This window comes from Rattus norvegicus, chromosome 7 (assembly GCF_036323735.1).
Source record: "Rattus norvegicus strain BN/NHsdMcwi chromosome 7, GRCr8, whole genome shotgun sequence".
Lineage (NCBI taxonomy): Eukaryota > Metazoa > Chordata > Mammalia > Rodentia > Muridae > Rattus > Rattus norvegicus.
This window is the reverse complement of record NC_086025.1, coordinates 32,520,082-32,535,232: the sequence shown is the minus strand read 5'-3', so window position 1 is coordinate 32,535,232 and position 15,151 is coordinate 32,520,082. Positions and strand designations below refer to the sequence as shown.

At 40.4% G+C, this 15,151-nt stretch overlaps 1 protein-coding gene across 7 annotated transcripts in view; it reads right to left on the bottom strand.

The window, feature by feature from the left end:
• Eea1 (early endosome antigen 1) overlaps window positions 1–15,151 on the bottom strand; it is a 167,528-nt gene that overhangs the window by 73,576 nt on the left and 78,801 nt on the right. For 3 of the 7 annotated variants that reach the window (XM_039080106.2, XM_039080104.2, XM_063263460.1), the window contains exon 3: window positions 10,489–10,614. The exons of 3 other annotated variants lie outside the window; for them this stretch is intronic. In XM_039080106.2, coding sequence (XP_038936034.1) covers window positions 10,489–10,614 — 126 coding nt within the window. Of the gene's footprint in view, window positions 1–10,488; window positions 15,122–15,151 lie in introns of all 7 variants that reach the window. One more of the 7 variants, XM_063263462.1, reaches the window with a different exon arrangement.

Below are 15,151 nucleotides of genomic sequence, written 5' to 3'. Positions count from 1 at the left end.
TCCTGACCCTCTGTACTTCTCCATTCCAATACCTGATCCGGTCCCCCTTTTTCCCTCCCTCTATCCCTCCCAGGACCTTCCTTCCCTTTACCTCTTGTGATTATTTTGTTTCCCATATTATGTAGTATTAAAGCATCCACATTTTGGTGTTCCTTCTTCTTAAGTTCCTTATGGTTTGTGGGTTATATCATGGGTATTCTGAGATTTTGGGGCTACTATCCACTTATCAGTGAGTATTTAACATGTGAGTTCTTTTGTGTCTTGTTTACCTCACTCAGGATGATATTTTCTAGTTCCATCCATTTGCCTATGAATTTCATAAAGTCATTGTTTTTGATAGCTGAGTAGTACTCCATTGTGAAGATGTACTACATGTTCTGTATCCATTCCTCGGTTGAAGGACATCATGTGGGTTCTTTCCAGCTTCTGGACACTATAAATAAGGCTGATACATACATATATATATATATATATATATATATATATGTGTGTGTGTGTGTGTGTGTGTGTGTGTGTGTGTGTGTGTGTGTGTGTGTGTGTGTAGGATGATGCCACAGGTTAGGCAGGTACAGGATAGAAGGAGGCCTGACATTGGAGGAGAAGGAAGGATGGGCGGGAGAGAAGTTTGAAGGAAGAGGAGGAGACTAGGGGAGAGAGGAGGAGACAGGGCAGAGGAGAGGGGCTGAGAAGCGGTGGCAGGACAAGATGACAGGTGATGTTAAGATTCTGTTCTGTGTATTTACAGGTTGTTATTAATGTTCTCAAGGGATGGATAGTACCGGGCATTGTATGTTTAGGTGGGCAATTATATCTTACAAATTGGATCTAAGATTCTTTATTGTGTTGTGTGTTCTTTTTTTTTTTAAAGATTTATTTATTTATTATATATAAATACACTGTAGCTGTCTTCAGATACACCAGAAGAGGGTATCAGATCTCTTTACAGATGGTTGTGAGCCACCATGTGGTTGCTGGGAATTGAACTCATGACCTCTGGAAGAGCAGTCGGGTGCTCTTACCGCTGAGCCATCTCTCCAGCCCATGTTGTGTGTTCTTTTACGTGAGGGTTTGAGTGTAGGAAAGTGTGCGGCTGGGATGTGTTTCCTCCAAGATAATCTAACAGATATCTGGGCACCACGGTACAGAGCCAGCGGGGTAAAAGACACCGTTACTCTTTATTATTTTTATATTTTTACAACAACATATATACACATATACACATATACACATATACACATATACACATATACACATATACACATATACACATATATCTCAAGGAGCATGTGTCCTTGTTATATGTTGGAGCATCTTTTTGGGTGCATAGCTGGGTCTTCATGTAGAACTATTTACAGTCTGAGGAACCTCCAGACTGATTTCCAGAGTTATACCAGCTTGCAATCCCACCAAGAGGAGTGTTTCTCTTTCTCCACATCCCTGCCAGCATCTGTTGTCACCTGAGTTTTTGATTTTAGCCATTCTGACTGGTGTGAGGTGAAATCTCAGGGTCGTTTTGACTTGCATTTCCCTGATGACTAAAGAGGCTGAACATTTTTTTTTTTTGACTTCTACTTTTTTTCCCTTTTTTTTTTTTTTAATTAACTTGAGTATTTCTTATTTACATTTCGAATGTTATTCCCTTTCCCGGTTTCTGGGCCAACATCCCCCTAGCCCCTCCCCCTCCCCTTCTATATGGGTGTTCCCCTCCCCATCCTCCCCCCATTACCGCCCTCCCCCCAACAATCACGTTCACTGGGGGTTCAATCTTAGCAGGACCAAGGGCTTCCCCTTCCACTGGTGCTCTTACTAGGCCATTCATTGCTACCTATGAGGTTGGAGCCCAGGGTCAGTCCATGTATAGTCTTTGGGTAGTGGCTTAGTCCCTGGAAGCTCTGGTTGGTTGGCATTGTTGTTCATATGGGGTCTCGAGCCCCTTCAAGCTCCTTCAGTCCTTTCTCTGATTCCTTCAACGGGGGTCCCGTTTTCAGTTCAGTGGTTTGCTGCTGGCATTCGCCTATGTATTTGCTGTATTCTTGCTGTTGTCTCTCAGGAGAGATCTACATCCGGTTCATTTGGCCTGCACTTCTTTGCTTCATCCATCTTGTCTAATTGGGTGGCTGTATATGTATGGGCCACATGTGGGACAGGTCCTGAATGGGTGTTCCTTCTGCCTCTGTTTTAATCTTTGCCTCCCTATTCCCTGCCAAGGGTATTCTTGTTCCCCTTCTAAAGAAGGAGTGAAGCATTCGCATTTTGATCATCCGTCTTGACTTTCATGTGTTCTGTGCAGCTAGGGCAATTCAAGCATTTAGGCTAATAGCCACTTATCAATGAGTGCATACCATGTGTGTTCTTCTGTGATTGGGTTACCTCACTTAGGATGATATTTTCCAGATCCATCCATTTGCCTATGAATTTCATAAAGTCATTGTTTTTGATAGCTGAGTAATATTCCATTGTGTAGATGTACCACATTTTCTGTATCCATTCCTCTGTTGAAGGGCATCTGGGTTCTTTCCAGCTTCTGGCTATTATAAATAAGGCTGCGATGAACATAGTGGAGCACGTGTCTTTTTTATATGTTGGGGCATCTTTTGGGTATATGCCTAAGAGAGGTATAGCTGGGTCCTCAGGTAGTTCAATGTCCAATTTTCTGAGGAACCTCCAGACTGATTTCCAGAATGGTTGTACCAGTCTGCAATCCCACCAACAATGGAGGAGTGTTCCTCTTTCTCCACATCCTCGCCAGCATTTGCTGTCACCTGAGTTTTTGATCTTAGCCATTCTCACTGGTGTGAGGTGAAATCTCAGGGTTGTTTTGATTTGCATTTCCCTTATGACTAAAGATGTTGAACATTTCTTTAGGTGTTTCTCAGACATTCAACATTCCTCAGCTGTGAATTCTTTGTTTAGCTCTGAACTCCATTTTTTAATAGGGTTATTTGATTCCCTGCGGTCTAACTTCTTGAGTTCTTTGTATATTTTGGATATAAGGCCTCTATCTGTTGTAGGATTGGTAAAGATCTTTTCCCAATCTGTTGGTTGCCGTTTTGTCCTAACCACAGTGTCCTTTGCCTTACAGAAGCTTTGCAGTTTTATGAGATCCCATTTGTCGATTCTTGATCTTAGAGCATAAGCCATTGGTGTTTTGTTCAGGAAATTTTTTCCAGTGCCCATGTGTTCCAGATGCTTCCCTAGTTTTTCTTCTATTAGTTTGAGTGTATCAGGTTTGATGTGGAGGTCCTTGATCCACTTGGACTTAAGCTTTGTACAGGGTGATAAGCATGGATCGATCTGCATTCTTCTACATGTTGACCTCCAGTTGAACCAGCACCATTTGCTGAAAATGCTATCTTTTTTCCATTGAATGGTTTTGGCTCCTTTATCAAAAATCAAGTGACCATAGGTGTGTGGGTTCATTTCTGGGTCTTCAATTCTATTCCATTGGTCTATCTGTCTGTCTCTGTACCAATACCATGCAGTTTTTATCACTATTGCTCTGTAATACTGCTTGAGTTCAGGGATAGTGATTCCCCCTGAAGTCCTTTTATTGTTGAGGATAGTTTTAGCTATCCTGGGTTTTTTGTTATTCCAGATGAATTTGTAAATTGTTCTGTCTAACTCTTTGTAGAATTGGATTGTATTTTGATGGGGATTGCATTGAATCTGTAGATCGCTTTTGGGAAAATGGCCATTTTTACTATATTAATCCTGCCAATCCATGATCATGGGAGATCTTTCCATCTTCTGAGGTCTTCTTCAATTTCTTTCTTCAGAGGCTTGAAGTTCTTATTGTAGAGATCTTTTACTTGCTTGGTTAAAGTCACTCCGAGATACTTTATATTATTTGGGACTATTATGAAGGGTGTCGTTTCCCTAATTTCTTTCTCGGCTTGTTTCTCTTTTGTGTAGAGGAAGGCTACTGATTTCTTTAAGTGCTTCTCAGCCATTCAAGATTCCGCACTTGAAGATTCTTTATCTCTGTACCTCATTTTTTAATAGGGTTATTTGATTCTCTGGAGTATAACTTCTTGAGTTCTTTGTATATTTTTGAGCATTAACCCTCTATCAGATATAGGTTGGTAAAGATCTTTTCCCAGTCTGTGGGTTTCCATTCTGTCCTACTGAATGTGTCCTTTGCCTTACAAAAGCTTTGCAATTTTATGAGATTCCCATCTGTCAATAGTTGACCTAGAGCCTAAACCATTGGTTCAGGAAATTTTCCCCTGTGCCAATATATTTGAGGCTCTTCCCCACTTTGTCTTCTATCAGTTTCAGTGTATCTGGTTTTATGAGGAGATCCTTGATCTACTTGGACTTGAGCTTTGTACAAGAAGATAAGAACAGATCAATTTGCATGCTTCTACATGCTGACCTCCAGTTCAACCAGCACCATTTGTTGAAAATGCTGTTGTTTTTCCACTGGATGGTTTTAGCTTCTTTGTCAACAATCAAGTAACTATAGGTATGACAGTTTATTTCTGGGTCTTCAATTCTATTCCATTGATCTACCTATCTGTCTCTGTACCAATGTCATGCACTTTTTATTACTATTTTCTGTAGGATAGCTTGAGGTCAGGGACGGTGACTCCCCTAGAAGTTCTTTCATTGTTCAAAACAGTAAGAGATCTTCAGACCAATTTCCCTTATGAATATCAATGCAAAAGTAGTCAATAAAATTCTCATAAACCAAATCCAAGAAAACATCAAAATGATCATTCACCATGATCAAATAGGCTTCATCCCAGGGATGCAGGGATGGTTCAATATTTGAAAATCCATCAATATAATGCACTATATAAACAAACTCAAAGGGGGAAAAAATGACATGATTATCTCATTAGATGCTAGAAAGCCTTTGACAAAATACAACACCCCTTCATGTTAAAAGTCTTGGAAAGATCAGGAATCCAAGGCCCATACCTAAACATAGTAAAAGCAATATACAGCAAACCAGTAGCCAACATTAAGCTAAATGGAGAGAAACTTGAAGCAATCCCACTAAAATCAGGGACTAGACAAGGCTTCCCACTCTCTCCCTACTTATTCAATATAGTACTTGAAGTTTTATCCAGAGCAATTAGACAACAAAAGGAGATCATAGGAATACAAATTGGGAAGGAGGCAGTCAAGATATCACTATTTGCAGATGATATGATAGTATACTTAAGTGACCCAAAAATTCCACCAGAGATCTCCTACATCTGACAAACTATTTCAGCAAAGTGGCTGGATATAAAATTAACTCAAATCAGTAGCCTTCCTCTACCAAAGGGTAAATGGGCTGAGAAATAAATTAGGGAAATTACAAGCTTCACAATAGTCTCAAATAATATAAATACCTTGGTGTGACTCTAACCAAGCAAGTGAAAGATCTGTATGACAAGAACGTTAAGTCTCGGGTTGGGGATTTAGCTCAGCGGTAGAGCGCTTGCCTAGAAAGCGCAAGGCCCTGGGTTCGGTCCCCAGCTCAAAAAAAAAAAGAAAGAAAGAAAAAGAAAAAGAAAAAGAAAAAGAAAAAGAAAAAGAAAAAGAAAAAGAAAAAGAACGTTAAGTCTCTGAAGAAATAAATCGAAGATCTCAGAAGTTGGAAAGATCCCCCATGTTCATGGATCACCAGGATTAATATAGTAAAAATGGCCATCCTACCAAAAGCAATCTACAGATTCAATGCAATCCCTATCAAAATACCAACTCATTTCTTCACAGAGATAGAAAGAGCAATTCTCAAATTCATCTGGAATAACAAAAAACCCAGGACTGCAAAATATACTTAATCCATGGTTCACCCTGAGTTAAACACATGAGTTCACTTCCACCATAAAAGTAATGCAGTTTGGACAAGCAATGACTATCTCCTACACTCAGAACCAAACTGGATTCTGCCCAATCCAAGGCTCAGCCATCCCCTTCCAACATGGCACATAGGACCACCATTCTCAACTCCCTGCAGTCCTTAGCAGTGCTTGGGTACATAGGAGACTGAGAACCACAGCATCCATCCCAGAGCTTGCTCTTTCTCCACCAGAAGACACAGGCTGGGACTCCTATTACACAGTGTTCTGGCACCTGAGTAGCTGGCCGGCAGCAGTGCTCTGGCACTGGAGCAGTGAGGCAGACATGCAGCTGTCCCAATAGTCTCTCCTTGACCCTTCTGCCACATTTGTTCCCTAGTATATAATAATGCAAGTGGCTTCAGAAACCACTTACATGCTAATCCAAACATCGAGCCAGTATTATGCTGGGCAGTTCTGGATCTATACATGCAGGAACATATATCCCTACATACATCCCATAGGCATTTCACAAATAGTAATTCCAAGCCTTGACCTGTTTCCCAAACTTCTTTTCATTAACTTTCCCCTTTCAACATGAACTATAAACTTAAGAATTATGAGCGACTCTTCTACCTCATTGGTAAATTAGGACAGGACACCTAAGCATTCGTCCCTCTACGTTTTCCTCCCACCCTCCCTGCAGCGTCTCTTGTTCCATTACTATCTACATCTCTTCTACTATCTACTTATCTCGGTTACTAATCTTTATCATCCACATGACACACAAGTTCTTCACGGCCATTCTGCTAATGACCTATAAAATCTGATAGCCAAACCCCTCTAAATCTACCCCACACACTCAGCAACAGTGGAACACCTATGTCCCTGGGCACACCATGCTCTCTGTGCCTTCACATATACTGCTTCATGCTCTCAGCAACACCATCGACCTGTCAAGTTCTCTGACTCTGACAACATATTAGATCTCTTTACCTCTATGCCCCATATGGGCAATATGGATGAATGGATGGATGGATGGATGTAATACACGGCAAAACTAAAGCTCACTAACAGAAAGACAAACACTGCCAGATAACTCCATAGAGTAGACACAGAGAAAGACCTATGTTAATAGAAGCAGTATATATAAATATCATGTGTGTATCTCATCTCTATCCTACTGAAGCTTCATCTAGTATGTATTAATATAAATATTATATATATATTTATATTACATATTGCATGTATTCATGTAAATATTGTATTGCAGGATGTGTGACCACATTGTAAACCCCAAGACTGTGTTGTTTACTGGGGAAAATAACTGTTTCTAGTTGTGAAGTGGCTCAGCTTTAGTACACACCTTTAATCCAAGAGCTTTCTGCTTGAATACTGCAAACAGGATTAAATAAAGTCAACCATAGGTCAAGAGGCAGAGCAAGCAACCAATTGACAGGAAGTGGACATAGGCTTATTAAGGAAAAGCAGAGCCAGTGAGAGGGAGTCAGGAGCACGGACAGAGAGAGGTACAGGAAGTAGAAGTGGAGATTTTGATTGAAGGAGGGTTTTTGAGCCTGTGTGAGGGAGGGGCATTGCTGCTGGGATGTGGGCTGAGGAGGGAGGACAGCTGGGTGCCTTCTTTGTCTCTCTGAGCTGGCAGGCTTTCACCCCAGCATCTAGCTCCTGAGCCTTCATTAGTAAAATTAACAATTGAGATTTTGTTTTAAAAAAAAAGAAAGAAAACAATAATATTGCTCACATGAGATTTTTGGATCAGGTTCTGAAAAGTGAATGAGTGTCCCCTGAGAGAAATGAAAACCAGGTCCTCTGAGGAAATGCAGAAGCACTAACAAAGATGTAGGAAGGGCTATGAACAGAAGTGCACTTGTCGAGGAAGCAGGGTTTTTAGTGTGCTCTAGAGAAGGGCAGGGGAAGGGGGTTTCAGCAGGTGAATAAAGACCATGATCCCGTGAAACCACGAAATGAACAAAAATTCAAAGTAGTAGTGCGAGTGTACTTTTTCTGGACGCCGAATTAACACTGTCAATAGCCAAACAGCATGGGTGCAAAACACTTGGTTCAATCCCTTGTATCACACAGACACACAGAGAAGAGAAAGACAGAATGAGAAGGAAAATGATGCGATTGGACTCCAAATGCATTATGGTTTTAGTTGTGACTCTAAAAGAACCTTCCATGATAATGTGGCAGGGATTACTCTATCTCCAGCTACCTGTGGTCTACCACCATGTTCCCACTGGCTCTATCTATGCTTAGTTAGCATGCTTATGGCCTGTCGAATGGCTGTTACATGACACTAGCTTACATGCCTGTGGTATAAAATAGCACATGAATAACAATACTATTTAGCCTGTCATTTCTTACTTGTATCATAAGTTCCACTGCTAGCTAGTAAGAAAATTACAGTGTTCCTTGAAAAATTATATCATTCACCCTTTACAACTTGAGGGTTTTGTTGCTTTGCGTTATTGTTGAGGTAAATCCTCACACGGTAGCTCAGGCTGGCATTAAACTCACAGTCGGCATCCTGAACACTAGGATTACATGTATGAACCACAGATGTTTGACTGTTGCCTTTAAGTACGAGTTGGGATGTCAGATACCATGAGTACCAGAAGAGTAACGATGCCCCTGAAGTATGTCATCATGCACCTACAACTTCTACAGCCCAGGTGAGTACCTCAGAAAAAAACTGATTCATTCCTAAGAGAAAACTTAGAATTAGTAGTCCAAATGCACGAATTTTCCCTGTAATTTGATCTTCAATATTTAAATAAAAGTTAAATTTTGGCAAAGCTGCAAGAAAAATAAATCTTCGTAAATATATTTGCCCACTTTCTTAACTCCCATTAAGTCTTTGCATGATGACAACAGTGTAAGCATAAGTCAATTATTATCTTCCTCTCTTAATTCTAGCAAGATTCTTTAATTCTTGTAACCTACTTTTTTACGTTATTTTATATTTCAAAAGTCATTTCTAAAAATTATTAGTATGATAGATTAGATAGAAACAGAGTTATAGAAAGTTTACTAAAACTACATACCCACTTTAAAATATAATTAGCTTCTACTAATCACCCAGGAATGAAGCAAATGAACCTGTTAGCTCATAGAGTTTGATATTAAATCTAAATACAAGAGACTAATTTTTTCTAATCTACACTCAAGGCACCAAGGTTGCTAGAAGATAAAACAGCAGGGAAATATTTACCAGCAAAAATGTGATAAAAATAGACAAGTATATCTTTCTAAATTTGTCAACAAATTTCAAAAACTTGTTTATTTATGGTTGAAAGCAATAAATTCTTTGCTCAAGGGTTATTATCTGCAATCCTTTCTTGGATCCAGTGCAGCTTAGAACTTACCTTGACTTAAGGTAGTCCTGTGGAACCGAGGGTCCTGTTAGTCACAAAGCAAGTGCCTATGACTGTCACTCTCACTTAAATACAATGAAGAAAATCTTACACATCTACTAGACAACCAAAAAGATATTAAGCAGATCTCTAAGACCTTTTTGCCTCCATCTTGGCTAGCCTGCGTCAACTGGCTTAGCCAGTATCATACCACTGCACAGTCTAACTATTGTTAGACTGCCCCACCTGAATCGGCCATTTGTCCTCTACACAGATGACATCTATCTATCACAGAGACTTCTGGTGTGCCTGCTTCATCTTCTCTCTCCTTTACAACTTAAACATCTGTTCTATGTGAAGTACTTCATAAACACATCAAGTGAGTTTGCTGGGCTATTTTCTTATATATGCCTGTGCCAGAAAAAGAGTCATACTTTTAGTATCTCATAGCACCAAGTTTCATTCTTTTATGATATTCTTAAAGGAACTAAAAGAGTTAAGATTTTTTTGCTCTTATAAAAGCAAATTTTAAAAAGAAACACATTACAAAATAATTAGGAAAATTCTTTTCAGTCTAAACCTCATTTCCCCTAGTACTCTGCCCTCCCAGCCTTAGACAGCCACAGCACACCCTGTAGAGCAGAGGTTCTCACTTGTACATCACCACTCCCTTGAGGGTCAATCGACCATCAGAAAACACAGATATTTACATCATGACTCATAACTGTAACACAATCACGATTATGAAGTAGCAATGGAATAATTTATGGCAGGGGTCACCACAGCCTGAGGACTCTGCTGAAGAGGGGCAACACTGGGAAGGCTGAGAGCACTGCTCTCGAGACAGCAGGCGTCACAGTCCACAGCGGGTGATGATGGGCACTCATCACCTCCTGTGGGCCTGGAGAGCGAGAGCAAAGATGGAAACAGCCTTAGATTCAGGTTCTAATGCTGTTAAGATACAAAACCTCCTGTGCAAGAATCATTTTCATCTGAATGCGTTAATAATCCATTAATTAATAAAGCATAAATAATAGATAATCCTACAAATAGTGAAATACCACTTTATATTTCAAATTTCATGGCAAAATGTATATAAACATATATAAAGCATTTGTGTTTATTTACAAATTCACAAAGACAGCTGGAAACAATAGGAGAAACCAAGCAGACTACCCAAGAGCCTTTTCTTTATTGATTCTTCCCCTAAGCATGCATAATTAAAGCAATCCATATTCCCTTACAGCATAAAAGGGAGCCAACACCAAGATGGTGAAAACAAAGCTATTTTGAGCAACCCATAACCAAGCTGCCAAAACAAAATATAGAGGACCCACAGTCACATTGGAGTCACTAAGAAGTTCCTGTCCTCTCGTCTCGAGTTCAGTGTGTACTTGCTGGTAATGTTCCGACAAGTCAATAGCAGTTACACATCTTTTCATACACAATGGGCAGATGAAACCCTGTGAAATAACAACTTTTAGTTTTTAGTTTCTTGTTTTAATAAAACAAAACATGAGCATGCAAACATTTATAGGAAGAAATTAACCAATCTCTTTTTGTATGGGTCAGGGAAATTTCAAGGTGTATCTGCAAATGGTGAAAGGTATATGTTGCCATGAGTTTTTGCTACACCATTTTGACTCCTGGCAGATCTCACTCATACACCCGCCCAAGAGCTATCTGTGAATCCACAAATGAAACACACACACACACACACACACACACACACACAACCTTATTTTTAAAATGTCTCAGCTACCTCAAAGGCTGGGCACTCCTAAACCTCCCCCGCTACCCAAGGCCCCGGCAGGAAAGGGGCCAATGGCCACCCACCTGAAATGTCACATGGCTGCTGGCTTTATCTCCTTCTGCTCCTGCAATCCATACTTCACCCCAAGTCGTGGCGATTCTCTCCCGTTCCCATTCCTCTCTGCATCCTTACCCACGCAACTCTACGGGTCCTGCCCTATGCTTATTCATTGGCTATTACCATCTTTATTGATCAATCAAAACCCAATTGGGGACAAGGATCTTTAGCATTCAGACACACAGGTTCCCAATTGAATCAAACATGAGAACCAATCTCCAGCAGGCATATCTGAAGCAGAACTTTAAAAATTAGTCCCCATTTTCACATAATAAACTTTCTTTCCTTTACTTGTTCATATGGTAGACAGCTGCTTTGGCTCAAATACTCTTTTTATGCATTTGAAATTAATTTTGTTTATGGTACTTTGTCTATAGTTATCTAAAACCCAGTATAGATTAGCAAGTTAGATTTTATTTTAGATCAAGAAATTTCTGACAGGTAAGACAGGTAACCTTAATGTGATATTATGTTCTCAACAAATTGTCTTAATCAAAGTAATTTTTAGTCTTTACTACGGTCCACTCAGTAAAGATCACTCTTCTCATATGTGTAATCCCCAATACATAATGCTTCTTTCTGATCCTCTGGCCACCATAGGCTCATAAATTTGAATGCTTAGCCATCCGGGAATGGCACTATTTGAGAAGGATTAGAATGACTAAGAGGTGTGGCCTTGTTGGAGGAAGTGTGTCATTACTGATGTGCTTGGAGACTTCAAAGCCCATGTCAGGCTCAGTCACTCTGTCTTTGCCTACATATCAGATTGACGTTCTCGGCTACTGCACCAGTGTCTGCATGATGCCATGGTCGCCACCATGATGATAATAGACTGAACCTCTGAAACTGTTGTAAGAGTTGCCTTGATCATGGTACTTGTTCACACCAGAGAAAAGTAACTAAGACAAAAAAACTGTGTCTAAAAACGTCTACATTTTAAAATGTGGGCTATTAAACTGATTTATGGCTTGAGATTATGTCAGATAAGAAAAGTGAAAAGATTAAAAACAATGAAAAGTTTAAAGGAGCTAAGAATATGATGGACAAAGTAAATAAAAAAAACAGTAGGAACAAAGTAGAACTTAGTTTTTTGTAAAAACAAATGTAGACTTTGATCCCTGGGACCTAATCACATTAGATTATTAGATTATGGGGGTAAGTCTGAGAGAGGTATGTCTTGTCCTTGGTACCTTCCTGTTTCTCTGTCTCTATCTTTGTCTCTTATTCTAAATGCCACAAAGTAATCAGCTTTGCTGAGTAATGCCCTCCATGATATGATGTTATATCTAACACAAGCCCCAATAAAGGAGCTAAGCAATCATGGACTGAGACTGCTAAAATTGTAAGCCAAAATAAATCCATCTTTCTTGTAGTGGTTTGAACAAGAATGGTTCCCATAGGCTCATATTTGGTCATCAGGGAATAGCAGTACTTAAGAGAAATTAGGAGGTGTGGCTCTATCAGAGTAGGTGTGGCCTTGTTGAAGGAAGTATGTCATTAGGGGTGGGCTTTGAGGTTTCAAGGGCTAAAACCAGGCCAGTGTTTCTCTCTTATTGCTGCCTGTAGATCTGGATGTAGAAGCTCAGCCACCACATCTGCCTGTACGCCATCAAGCTCCCTGCCATGAGGTTAGTGAACTAAATAGCTAAAACTATGTGGAAGCCCCAATAAAAGCTAATAGAACACTGACTAAAACATTCCTCTTTTGTTAATTTCAAGTGCTGAAAAGCTGTCCAACACAACATGCAAAACACACATATTATCCAGTACAAAAGAGGCATTCAGTAAACATTTCCTAGTCACCACTCATTCTCTGTGTGTGACTGACTGTCTGTCTGTCTGTCTATCTGTCTGTCTGTCTGTCTGTCTCTGTGTGTGTGTGTGTGTGTGTGTGTGTGTGTGTGTGTGTGAAAGAGAGCGCGAGAGCGAGAGAGAGAGCGAGAGAGAGAGAGAGAGAGAGAGAGAGAGAGAGAGAGAGAGAGAAAGGAACGGAGGGAGGAGGGAGGGAGGGAGAGAGAGATATGAATGTATGTGGGAGGGTGCATGTGTGGTACCTGTGTGGGTGTTCCACATACATATATGTGAAAGTCAGAAGAGAACCTTAGGTGTCATTCCTCAAACACTGCCTATCTTTTAGGGTTTTGTTCTGTTTGAGACAAGGTCTCTCACTAACTTAGAACGCACCATGGTGATGCAAACAATGCTGTCTATACAGCATATTCCAGGGGTCTCTCTCTAACTCCTTAATGTTGGAATTACAAGCACACATCAGAACCATTTCACTTAACACTCTGTTGGTGGAACTCAGATCATCCTCATAAGTACTTTACCAGCTGAGCTATCTCTCCAAACTCCATTATTCCTTTGTTTATGTCCCTCAAGGAAATTATCCAGGGAGCAAAATCAAGGAACACAAATTCACCTTTTTTTAACTGGTCAAAGAGTTGTCTTTCAGACAGTCAGATTCCAAATACTAGAACTACAGAGAGCACTTCTTTAAAAGATGACTTTTGTCAGTTCTGCTTTATTTTGGCTACTCACAGTTTAGAGCATGTTTTACTCTGGCCATGACTGTTATGGTAATGTCCATGCCCAGTCATCCGATCATTCATTAAAACAGATTTACTTCATGATTACTCTGCTCTAGCTATTAGATGTGGTGCTAAAAACAACATGGAAAAGGCAATGTCCCCTTTCTCAAGAAAATATAAAACTTCACAAAACCACAAAGTTCTACTGGATCTACGTTCAGAACACCCCTTCATTTGGTCTCAGCCCCTCCACTGTCATCCCCTAATGTTAGCTACCATCATACTGCAGCAGATGGCCCCTATGCACGCACACTTTACCCCACTAAGTATATTTTCAACACAGCAGCTACACAGAGTACTCAATGGCAGGCATGTTATCTTATCATGTCCCTGCTCAAGATTCTCCATGGGCTTCTCTACTTCACAGAGAGTTAACCAAAGTGTGCATAACATCTCTGAAGCCTGAAAGAGGTGGCCTGATTACCTCGTCAAGCCAGTCTGTAAACACCATGCAGATATACTCTTAGCTCAAAGATTTCCAGTGTTCTGCATTGCTTGCCCAGAAACTGCCTTGGCTCGTTTCTTCAGCCGCTTCAGTTCTAAACTATGCCACAGCCATCCTTTCTACTGGGAATATCTTCGGTGGTAACTACTGTCTTAGTTAGGGTTTCATTGCTGTGAAGAGACGCCATGACCAAGGCAACCTTTATAAAGGCAAATATTTAATTAGGGATGGCTTAAGAGTTCCAGAGGTTTATTTAGTCCATTATCATCATGTTGGGAGAAATAGCAATGTCCAGGCAGTCATGGGGCTGGACAGAAAGCTGAGAATTCTAGTTCTTGATCCAAAGGAACCAGGAAGAAACTCTCTTCCACCCAGGACAAAGCTTAAGCATAGGACCTCAAAGCCCACCCCCACAGTGACTCACCTACCACAAGGCCACACCGCCTACGAGTGCCACCTCCCATGGGCCAAGCCTAGTCAAATCACCACACCTACCTAAAACTAAAGCTGCACAGAAGATGTGCTACTCCCTCCTTCCTGCTGATTCTTCTCAGTAACACCCATATCTATCCCGGTACATTTTCAGAAGTTTTGTTTTTTGACTGCTACGTAGCAAATGCAAGGCCAGCCAGGGACAGAGAATCAGATTTGTCTCCAACAAAAGTGAATCAGTATCATGAACATAGGTAAACATCCTCAAAAAATTAACAAGTAAATCTAACGATATACTAAAATAGTGATAGCAACACATCACTGTCAAGTGAATTTGCCCCAAGAATACAAAGGTATAAAAATATTATTTTAAGTGCATGTAATTTATCACAGGAGAAAAGTCACATCAACATGTCAATGCATGTAGAAAAAGCATTCTACAATGGCAAGAGCCACTCAGAGGGAAGCAGGAGGGAGGGGGTGGGGAGCAGACGGCAGATGCACTGTGGTGGTCTTAGCAGAGCTGTGCGGCAGGCACCTTGCTTGGTTCCTGGACTTGGAAGATTATCCTAACATTTAAGGGCTTCACCACTGAGTGACGTAAACACAGGCTTTCTTTATGACTTCTTTTTCTATAATGAACAAATACTTCTTAAAATCAC